The 10,419-nt window shown below is 60.7% G+C and overlaps 1 protein-coding gene across 1 annotated transcript; it reads right to left on the reverse strand.

Moving 5' to 3' along the window:
• Positions 1-2,342: 2,342 nt before the first annotated feature.
• Positions 2,343-6,859, reverse strand: RTL6 (retrotransposon Gag like 6). Its single transcript, XM_081084295.1, has 2 exons — positions 6,830-6,859; positions 2,343-6,682 (listed from the first exon to the last, which is right to left on the reverse strand). The coding sequence occupies exon 2, from the start codon at positions 6,385-6,387 to the stop codon at positions 5,671-5,673; it is 717 nt and encodes a 238-aa protein (XP_080940421.1). The 5' UTR covers positions 6,388-6,682; positions 6,830-6,859; the 3' UTR covers positions 2,343-5,670.
• Between the last annotated feature and the right edge of the window lie 3,560 nt (positions 6,860-10,419).

Consider the following 10,419-nt stretch of genomic DNA (forward strand, 5'->3'; position numbering starts at 1 on the left):
TCTGGGTGACGTTCTGAGTCTCACTGGGGCTATCGTGGTGCACCCCCTTTTCAGACTCACCAAATGGCGTGTTTAAGGCGACGGTTTCACTGCATGTGAGCTCCCTCCCCCGGTACGGAGTCTGGCTCGTGATGTGCACGGGGTGCTTAGGGGGTGCTTAGGAGTGGGGCGCTTAGGAGCGGGGCGCTTAGGAGAGGGGCGCTTAGGAGCGGGGTGCTCAGGAGCGGGGTGCTCAGGAGCGGGGTGCTTAGGAGTGGGGCGCTTAGGAGAGGGGCACTTAGGAGCGGGGTGCTCAGGAGCAGGATGCTCAGGAGCGGGGTGCTCAGGAGCGGGGTGCTCAGGAGCAGGTGCTTAGGAGCGAAGTCACCACTGACCACCACGCCCACCTTGTCCCCTTCTCTGAGGGGCGGCGGGCTCACTGCTCTCCCCAGGACGTGTCCCCAGGGCGGTCTGTCTGGCCGCCACAGCCTGAGCCTGGGAGCAGTGCCAGCGTCCAGCGGGGCTCCGTGACGGCCTGTGGGCTGCGGGCCTGGGACTCAGCCCTCCCGTCACCGCCGCGCCTTCCCCAAGCAGGGTGGGGGACACGCTGGCCCCCACGTCAGCGCTGCCCTCGGGAGCACAGTCGGTGGAGGACACACACGGGAGCTCGGTAGGAACCGACGGTGACGACCTCTCCCGGAGGAAGCTGCCTGCGTGGGGGGGTGGGAGCTCAGCCGAGGCCCAGCCCAGCCCCGTGTTGGGGGCCTGGACGGCAGGAACATCAGACCTCATCTTGACACAGAGCTGAGCGGGGAGGAGGCAGGGAGAGCGCAGAGGCAGGGGTGGCGGGAACAGCTCGGACAGACGGAGTGTGGGCAGAGCACCAGGGCCTCGCTAAGGGAGAAGGTGGGAGGAGAGGGCAGCCGGGTGCCTGGCCTGGGACACAGGGGCTTCTCCCAGCAGCCTGGGCACGTGGGACTCAGGAGAGCGGGGCCCGCAGCCACTGAGGATGGAGCCCTGGTCCCGCCCAAGCTCCAGGCCTCCAGCCTCAAATTGGAGTGGGGGGGCACAGCTCTGCACCTCCATCCTCAGGCAGAGGGAGCCAGGCCCTGGAACCCTCTTAGGAGCAGCGCACACAGACTTCCCCTGCGGGACAGCAGATGGGGCAGCTATCCCCCCCCACCCCCCCACCCCCCCCCACCCCCGCCCAGAGCAGCCAGTCTGAGAAGCCCATTGGTGGGAAGGAGGGGCCGCCCCGTCCCACAGGCTCCGCCCTGCGCAGCCCCACACCTGTTACCAAGATGGTGGGAAACCTTAGAATTAACTCTTCAAGTTCATCTGGTGAGAACAGCAAAGAACCCCCAAGAGGGGACCCCACTAGATAGGAACGCAAATTATAAACTGACGTCACTTTCAAAAGGGAGGGACTGGGGGACAGGCGGAGCAACAGCTCACAGAGCCGGGCCTCTAAGAGGGGGGTCTCCGCTGTGACGAAGGGCACACAGCCAGCAGGAAGGGACGGGGCCCCTGAGCTCGGGGTATTTGCTGAAATAGCTGAGGCGAAGTCCGTCAGGGCCTCCTCCTGCTCACAGGCCAGCAGCTCCAGGAGTGAGCGTGTGAACTCGCAGGGAAGACAGATCATGCAGGTCCCGGGCGCTCCGGGCTGCGCAGTCCCCTCTCCTCCGCCCAGCAGCGCCCCCCCACGCAGCCACGTCGGGGGGTGGGGGGTGGACAGGTTTTCGGGTGGCACTGGAACACCCTGGCCTTCCCAGCCTCGCGGGGAACAGTGGGGTTTTCAGAGGCTGCGTACGTGTGATCTTGCAAGAGACCAAGCGCAGAAGCGGGTGAGGCGCCAGCTGTCGCCTACGAAGCCAGACATTACTTTGCAAACATGTAAAGCAATGCCACGCTTCTCAATGCTTTGTTTGGGGAAATGTGCTATTTGCGTGGGCATCAGCGAGTTGTTTTTTTAATATATTAAAATATCCTGTTTTATTAGGTGATATTCACAAAATCAACTTAAGCAAAAGCTCTTTGGAGTCCTCAGTGATTTTAACGGTTCTCAGGAAGTCGGGGGCCCAGGCTTGAGGGCGGCCTGTTTACCACCCAGGGATCCCCAGCACCCAGCACCCAGCACCCCCACTTGGGCGACAATCTGACAGGTAGGTCCCTGGGCACCTGCTATGTGCCGGAGGACGCTGGTGCAGCAGTGGCACAGCGTGAACAGAAGGTGAGCAGCCTGCCTGCTACATGCAGGGGGCACACGGGAGGGAGTGGGTCAGCCAGAGACCAGAAGTTGGAACTGCAGTAAAACACACCCACGGAAGCAAAAGGCCGGAAGCGTGCAGCACGGGTGACACACGACAGGTTAATATCTTTAATATACAACGAGCTCATACAGATGCACCAGACCCAGTACTGAGCACGACCAACACCGACAACCCACGAGAGGAGACACACCTGCCCAATGGGAAGACGTCAGGCTGCCACACACCAGAGATGCCAACTGAAACCCAGGCTCTCTCGGCATCGAGTCAGCAGTGACTTAGCGGACGGCAGGACGGGCACATCCTCCTGGCTGGTGGCAGTGCCAAGGGGACACTCCTGGAAGCCGTTCTGCCAACGGTGTTCCTCCTGTCGTTCTAGTCCCCCCTCTGGGAGCTCTCCTAAGGAAGTCACGTGACACTGGGGAAAGCTTATGCACGAAGAGGCTCCCCCACTTCTGAGAGTGAGAGATGAGTGACAGCGTGGCCACCGCTGGCCCCACTGCCCCTCCCCCAGGCGGAGCAGCCCCGCCAGTTCAAAGCGAAGGTGGTGCTAACGGGGGAGGGAGCCGGGAGAACAAATGTCAAAATGGCCCCATTTCACTTTCCTCTACCCTAGTTTCCCAAACCCCCAGGATGTGCGTTTGCTGAGAAGGCCTGGCAGGTATCTTGCTTGTGGAGAGGAGTTGGCAACTGAAAGTGAGGAGCTGGGTCCTCCCGTCCCTACTGCGCCTGCGCCGTGCCAACCGCCACCACGCAGGTGTTGGGACCTGAGTGACACGGGAGACGGCAGCTGTTCGGTGGATGGGCCTGCCCTGACCCCAGCCTCCTCCCACCTCCCCGGCCCACCCTACTTCCCTTCCCGGAGCCCCGCCATCGCTAAGCTTCTGAGCTGGTGCTTCCCACGCAGAAGCCACGGTCTCACCTGCGGAGCTCTCCCCTAAGCTCCGCTCACGGCTGGCGGCCCCAGCACGCGTCCCTCATACAATCCCAGGGCCTGCCCCCAGGTACATGCCCACCCTCCCTGCCGTGCTCTCCGTGGGCTGTCAGGGTGCTGGCCACCCGGTGGGCGGTCTGTCCTGTCTGGAGCGTGCGCACCAAGAGCCTTACCTGCACTCCTGCCCCCGGCTCCCTCCTCCGTGCCCACCTGGCACCGCGAGGCGGGTCCCTGCTTGTCCTGGAGGTCACTGAAACGCTGCAGGACTGTTACTCCCCAGGTCACACCATGTCTGAGGCCAGGAGGCCACCCTCACCCGAGTCCCGTCTGGAGGAAGCGGGCAGGAGCGGCTGGCGGAGACCAGAGAGCAGCCACACTGGGAGGAACCCTGCCCCTCAGGCTGACGCCAGCTCCCCACCTGCTCGTTCCCACAGCTGCAGGAAGCAGCCCGGCCACGGAGGTGCGGCAGCACCCGCCCGAGCACCCAGCACCGAGACGCAGCGCATGGAACCAACGAGGCCGAGCAGCTGCCTGGGCGGGGCACGCCCCACACAAAGGGCCAGGTGATGGCGGGGGGCGGCCCGCGTGGCAGCCCTGCCCACGGCCCGTTCTGCTGTGAGCAGTACGACTGACAGGACTTGTACAGCATGCCAACAGGGTTTCTACAAACCACTCGGTAGACCCGGGGTTGCTGAGAGCAGCGTTCCCGCCCTGCTCCCCTGCTGCGTCTCCGGGCAAACAGAAACCTTCAAGGTGTGTTACCCCTGCGGGCTTCCTTTTCCCGGGTGCCACTGTACCCCCTCATCGGGGGCCGCCTCTACGTGGCAGACAGGCAGGAGAAAGCTGAGCACTGAGAAAGTGACGGGCACACCCTCAGAGGTGCCACCCCTGGAATCGGGGCTCCACTGCGGCCCCCCATCATGCTTAATGAGCACCATGTCCCCCCTGAGCCGCGCGGTCGGACCCAGGGGCCTGTGGCCTGTACGCAGGCAGTTGTTAAGCGGGGCAGCGGGCTAACAGAGTTTACGGTGAGCGGAGCCGTGACCACGCCCTGGCCTTGCATGGCAGCGGCTGCGTCAGGAGCGGTCACTTTTCCCGGCGTCACCAAAACTCGGAGGAAGTACAGGGGCCCAGGGCCCGGCCTGGGTGTCCCGAGACCTGTCTCTGGGTGGGTGCAGAGGCTGTTCTGCAGCCAGGCCAGAGCAGGGGCGGAGGAAGCCAGGGTAAGACACCCCCTGGCCCCCCACGGTCCAGGTGGCCGTGTGAATGTCAATGTAGTTCATCTGCATCCAAACATGGTGGAGCATCACCACCCAAAGGACCTGGGCGGGCGCCATTTGGCAAGTGAGTTCTGGGCGCCCCGTGAGGAAGCGCGAGGCCGTCCCCCGCTGAGGCATGGCTGTCCCTCAGGACTGCGACGTGACAGCCTGCCCGTCAGTGAGGACGGGGTGTCCCCCAAGGCCCTGCCCGCACGAGGGCCAAGGGCCCCTGCCTGATGCACCCGAGGAAGGAGGTCCGGCTAGGAGCCCGCTTTCTTGGACGAAGACTGGGCAGCTGGTGGACAGCCCCGGCCTGGGAGGCTCCGGAGACCTGGAGATGCTGTGAGCTGAGGGGCTGAGCTGAAGGCCACTTGTCACCTGAGTGGAGAAGGGAACAAGTGACATGGGACAGAGGAGGGGTGACTGCGCTAGCGGCTGTGGCGATCCCACCGGAGGTCCAGGGCGGCAGAATGAGCCCCCGCGCCCAGCCTCAGCCCGCAGGGGACTGGGCACCACGTGCTGCGCACAACAGCTGATGGAGCTGCCCAGCAGTCCAAGCCACTCTCCTTCCGCCAGCAGCTTCCAGGCCCCGGGAAACCGGTGCCACGGGAACACCGGCAGCCAAGCCAGGCATTCGTGGAGGGGCATCCTCCAGGTTCCTCCTCCACCTGCATTTCCGGTCCGTCCCAGTGGCAACAAGGGGGCATACAGGCAGCGGTTCTAGTGCAAAGTGAAGCGTGCCCCCAGAAGTGCCAGAACCACACTCCCAGCAGGGACCACTCGGCCACGGGCCCTGGCAGGCCTGCGGCCACTCATGGGTGGGAGGCCAGACACCCCCGTCGAGGTGCCTACCAGCCTGGCCACAGTGCCTTCCGTCAGTGAGAACAGGCCGCCAGGTGGGGAGGGCTGTGGGGTCTGCAGAGGCCGGAGCGGGAGCACCGGTGCACTCAGGCTGGGAGGGGTCGGTGGGCCTGTGACAGGTGGCTGAGCTGTGGTCATGGAGGAGCTGGCGTGGCAAGCATGAGGGGAAGCATGCACCGAGGCTGGGGACACGCTAGCACACATACTAGGAAGGGAGGGGTGCCAGGGCCCGAGGGGCTGAAGACGGACGGGTCTGGAGGGGCAGGCAGGGATCTCCGACAAGAACGACACTGCTGTAGGGCCGCTTCTGCGCAGCCAAGGGCGCGGCTACCTAGTGCATTTGCCGACGCAACCAGGCCGGTGGCGGCTCTTAAAGGTTCCGAGCGCGGGTGGGCAGGGCCGGCGCTGGACTAGTCCCGTTGGAGGCGGGGTGCACGGGGCAGGGGCCCGAGCCCGCGGCGGCCAGCTGGCGGCAGGTGTGCCGCTCCCGCCCCGCGCGGTGGGAGGCGGAGGTCTTCCTGATCTGCGCGCGCCGCGCGTGCCGCAGCGGGGACTTGTAGGTTCTCCGCAACTCTGCCAGGAAGCCCTGGTAGTTGTTCCGCAGGGGGCTGTCGGGCTGCATGTGCGGGATGGCCCACTTCTCCGCCTCCCCCGTCAGCCGCGACACCAGGAAAGCCACCCGCTCGGCTTCGCCGGGGAAGCGCGAGGCCTGGAAGATCATGAACCTGTCCATCTGCATCAGGAACCCCGCGAGCTGGCCCGGGTCTCCCGAGAAAGGCTCGGGCAGAGAGGTGGGCGGCGTGGTCATGGGTCGCGTGCCGTTGGAGGTCATGGCCGAGATGGGCGGGGTGATCTGCAGCGCCCCCGGGATCCGGGCCCTGGTGCGCAGCAGCGTCAGCTCCGCCATCACGCTCTCCAGCATGTTGGTGAGGTTCGCCTTCTCGGCCCGCAGCGTGGAGGCCTCCCGCCTCAGCGCCGAGTTGGTGAGGCGCAGGGAGGTCAGGGTGTCGATGACGTCATCCATCTGGGCACCGGTAGCGGCCGCAGGGGCGGGGGTCTCTGCTTTTGACGTCTGGGGTTGGACCATGTTGGCAGAGGTCCGACCTGGAGGGGTGGGAGCGGGGCCTCGGCGTGGGAAACCCGGCACCTGGGGGCCTGTGACGCTAAAACTGGGTAAACCCGGACAGGAATGCGGGAGAGGTGGGGTTCACCCCCGGGATGGCGGCAGGGCGGGCGGATCCTGCCCGAGGTGAGCGCCCTCGGGCCGGCCGGGCAGGTGCAGGCGGTGCAGGCCTCGGGGATCCCGATTCCGGGTCGCCTCCTCTATCGCGGACCTCACCAGGCCGGGCGCACCGCACAGGAGGTTGGGCTTGTTCTGGGGCCTGGAGGGTGAAAACACGTTTTTGAAAAGGTTTCCATCGCAGAAAAGGGGGTGGGAGCAGGGGACGCGGCGTGGGAGGTGCAAAGAGCCGGCGGCGGGGCGGGCGCGGGGCCGGGCCCACCCGGGGCAGAACAAAGGGCGGACGCACCTGCGGCGGCGCTGGGCCGGGCGGCGGGCGCGTCCCTGGGTCTCCGCGGTTCCTCCGCGGCGCCGTCTGCCGCGCGGGCCGCAGCCGAGGTGGCGCGATCCGGGGACGCGGGCAGGCGGATGAGTCACGGCGGCCGGGCCGCCGCCGGAACTGCTTCCCGGTCAGGTCCAGCCCGGGCGGCCGCGGCGGCGGGAGGCGGGCGGCGGGCGGGAGCGCGCGCGGGCCGGGGTCGCAGTGGAGGGCGGGTCGCGGCGCGACCTGGGTGCGGGCGGGGCCGACGCGGCGGCCAGTGGGCCTCGCTTAGGCCCCACTGGTTGCCATGGAGACCGCCCTCGCGGCGGCGGCAGAGGCCCCGCCCCGGAAGTTACTTGCACAGTCCCGCCTCCCGGGAACCGCAGCAGCCAATCAGCGATGGCTGTGAGTATTGTTACTTGTTACAGTAGGTGCGTTCTTTCTTTTTTATTCTCCCTAGGGCTGTTTGCAGAGCTCTTCTTGTATGTTGTAATTATTTTTCTAATGAAGATTGCTTTTCACAGTGTAACCTGAATGCAAATTCAATGTACTACCTAGTCCAGTGGTTCTCAACGTTGGCTGCACATTAGACTCACCTGGGAATCTTTTAAAAATCCTGATTTCTGGGTCTCATCCTCCGGAAATTCTGTTTCTTTGTTATGGGTGGGGCCACATTAGTAACAAAGAAACAGAATTTCCGTAGGATGAGGCCCAGAATTCAGGATTTTAAAAAGATTCCCAGGTGATTCTAATGTGCAGCCAACGTTGAGAACCACTGACCTAGTCACTCTAGCAAATTTTGATGTCAGAAAAGTCTAAAAGAAATCCTTCATATCGCCCAGAATTTCTCTGCCTGCCGAGAACAAATAGTAATATTTCTGCCATTCCATCCAGTCGTTTTTATTTTATTATTACTATTTTTTAATTCTTACCCGAGAGCATGCTTAGAGAGAGGAAGGGAGGGAGAGCGAGAGAGGGAAATGTCAATGTGAGAGAAAAACATGAATTGGTTGCCTTCCCTACGTGCCACAACCAGGGATCAAACCCGCAACCCAGATATGTGCCCTGACCAGGAGTCAAACCGGCAACCTTGGGTGCACAGGATGACTCTCAACCAACCAGGCCACTCCAGCTGGGCTCCAGTCATTTTTAAATGATATATTCGATTACACTAATTTTTGTACCTTCTGGACTGTTTTATACCCTTAAGCACACACTGAATTTTGAGGATTTTCCCATTAAAGATATTTCAAAAGCCTGACTTTCAAATACTGCTTCGTGCTCCACTGGCAGTGTGTACCAGGATTTATTGAACCAGCCCCTTCTGATGAATACCTTATTTCCACATGGAAGTTTTATAAACCATACTTGTCTGTAAATCCCAGCCCCTTTCTCGCCCATTTCTCCAGGGTGACCCCCAAGGGGGGAAATTACTGGGCCAAAGAGTGTGAGCAGTTTGAGTCAGGACCTGGCTGCCTTTCCCACCGGACCTTGCCGAGCTGCTTCACCACAGTCAGCTCCAGGCGGGGGCGTGGCTGGGGGACAAGACGCCCACCATGCCAGTCCGCTGTGGACACAGTTCAAGGAGGCGGTGACCACTGGCAGCCACCCCTCCTCAGACAGGCGTAGGGCAGAGTCAGCTTCACTCACGACTGTACTGCCTTTGCTCCTATAAAATGGAAATTAGGACATGAGGGTGTGAGTGCATGGGGAGCAGTCTGGCTGTCCTTACAACTCCGTGTGCCTCAGTATGCCAAAGGACGCGTGTTTCTATTTTGATGTTTTTTAAATATATTTTTTATTTATTTCAGAGAGAAAAGGGGAGAGAGAGATAGAAACAGCAATGATGCGAGAGAATCACTGACCGACTGCCTCCTATACACCCCCTACTGGGATTGAGCCCCCCAAACCGGGCATGTGCCCTGACTGGGAATCGAACCTTGACCTCCTGGTTCATAGTTCGATGCTCAACCACGGAGCCATGCAGACCGGGTGGATGCATGTTTTATGGCCAGTGACAATTTCTAGGGCTAAGGCAAGAGAGGAAAGAAAGGGGACATTGTTCGTTTGAACTGCCTCCACAAAAGTCTCTCAGATCAGATTGGGGCAGGGGCTGCATTAATCTTGACTGTGATCAGTGATTGAAGAAATTGGCCTGGGTTCCTCTACCCTTCCCACTTCTTCCAAACACACAGGATCCCCGCCCAGTCCTGTAAGTCACCCATTCGTCCCTCTGCCCTCGGTGGCAGTCACACCTCCCCGGGTCCCCAGACGCTGTGCATGTGGCCAACGTGTCTGCTGAAATGCCAGGTGTGGTTGACACCGTGCCTTGAATTCCGTGGCGCATTGAATGTAAAGTGCACCGTGATTTCAGCAATGGTAAAACATGAATTTGAAAAATATATATATAATTTCTTGTATTTCACTTTATTTTGTTTCAGATAGGATGTAAAGTGGCTCCGCATAGAAATAGAGCAAAATTAAAAATTAACACTTTTTTTAATGAGAAAAAAAGCCGAGTATCTGGCTTCTGATCCAGATGGTCTGTGCTTCATGCTCGGAGGCCCCCTCTGCCCGAGTGCGGAGCAGTGATAAGCTCCGGCAGCAAGAGCCAGCGGAGTGCAAACACCAGATAAACCCACCGTGGCCGAAACACACGCCGCCAAGTATTGACAAAGCCGCGGGCCCGCCAGCCGTCCCAGGGACATGAGGCTGGGACAGAGCCAGGCTTCCCATTGAAACCAGGGGAGAGGGGCTCACCCTTCTGGAAAACCTGTCTCCCCGTTTCATGGAGCAACAGCGTCTGTGAGGTGTGGCCCTGGGACAAGGGAGAGCACGTACAGCCTCATGAATCCCATGCCCCTGGCTTGACAAGTAGACCCCAAGGGGCCGGGAGGTGTGAACCCCGCGCCAACAGGGAGCATGTTCTGCCCTGCAGACCAGGCATCGCCGGGACAGCCCCAAACTAGATGAGAGTGGTGGTGACACACACAGAGAGAGAGAGAAATGTGAAAGACGGTCTTTTACCCAAAAATGAGCTAAAAAGTCACCACTCTGAAGCCCGTGAAGACATCGAATGCTAAGAAGAATGGCCACCAAAGTCAATCATCGTGATATGAATTGACTCCAGTGAAATTAAAAGAACAGTCAGGAATAAAAGGCTTTATAGTAAGCAGATTTAGGATCTCCCGTGAGATTGAGGAAGAAATAACATCTATGGGAAGAATAGACATGGGGGCGGGTCAGATATGTAAGCAGATAGGACGGCTGTGAATAGGGTGTCTTAGAAGGAGATACAGTACGCGGGGATGGAGCGGTGCACTCTTCCTGTCCTTCCAGCAAAGCACAATTAAAGACGGCTTTTTAAAAGACTCTGAAAGGTGGAGCGCAGAAGGCAGGCTGGCTTGGCTGCTCAGTGCCCCAGGAATGACACCGTGGTGAGTCACTGGAGTATTCTTTTGTGTCATATCTCTCAGACTTACAGCTGAATAAACGAGCAACCTGGAAATGCCAATGAATGCAGACAAAAAGCCCGCCCCCCCCCCCCGAAAAGCTTGCTTATTCAAGCCAAAGAGCCA

The sequence above is a fragment of the Myotis nattereri genome, assembly GCF_964212035.1.
Source record: "Myotis nattereri genome assembly, chromosome: 2".
Classification (NCBI taxonomy): domain Eukaryota; kingdom Metazoa; phylum Chordata; class Mammalia; order Chiroptera; family Vespertilionidae; genus Myotis; species Myotis nattereri.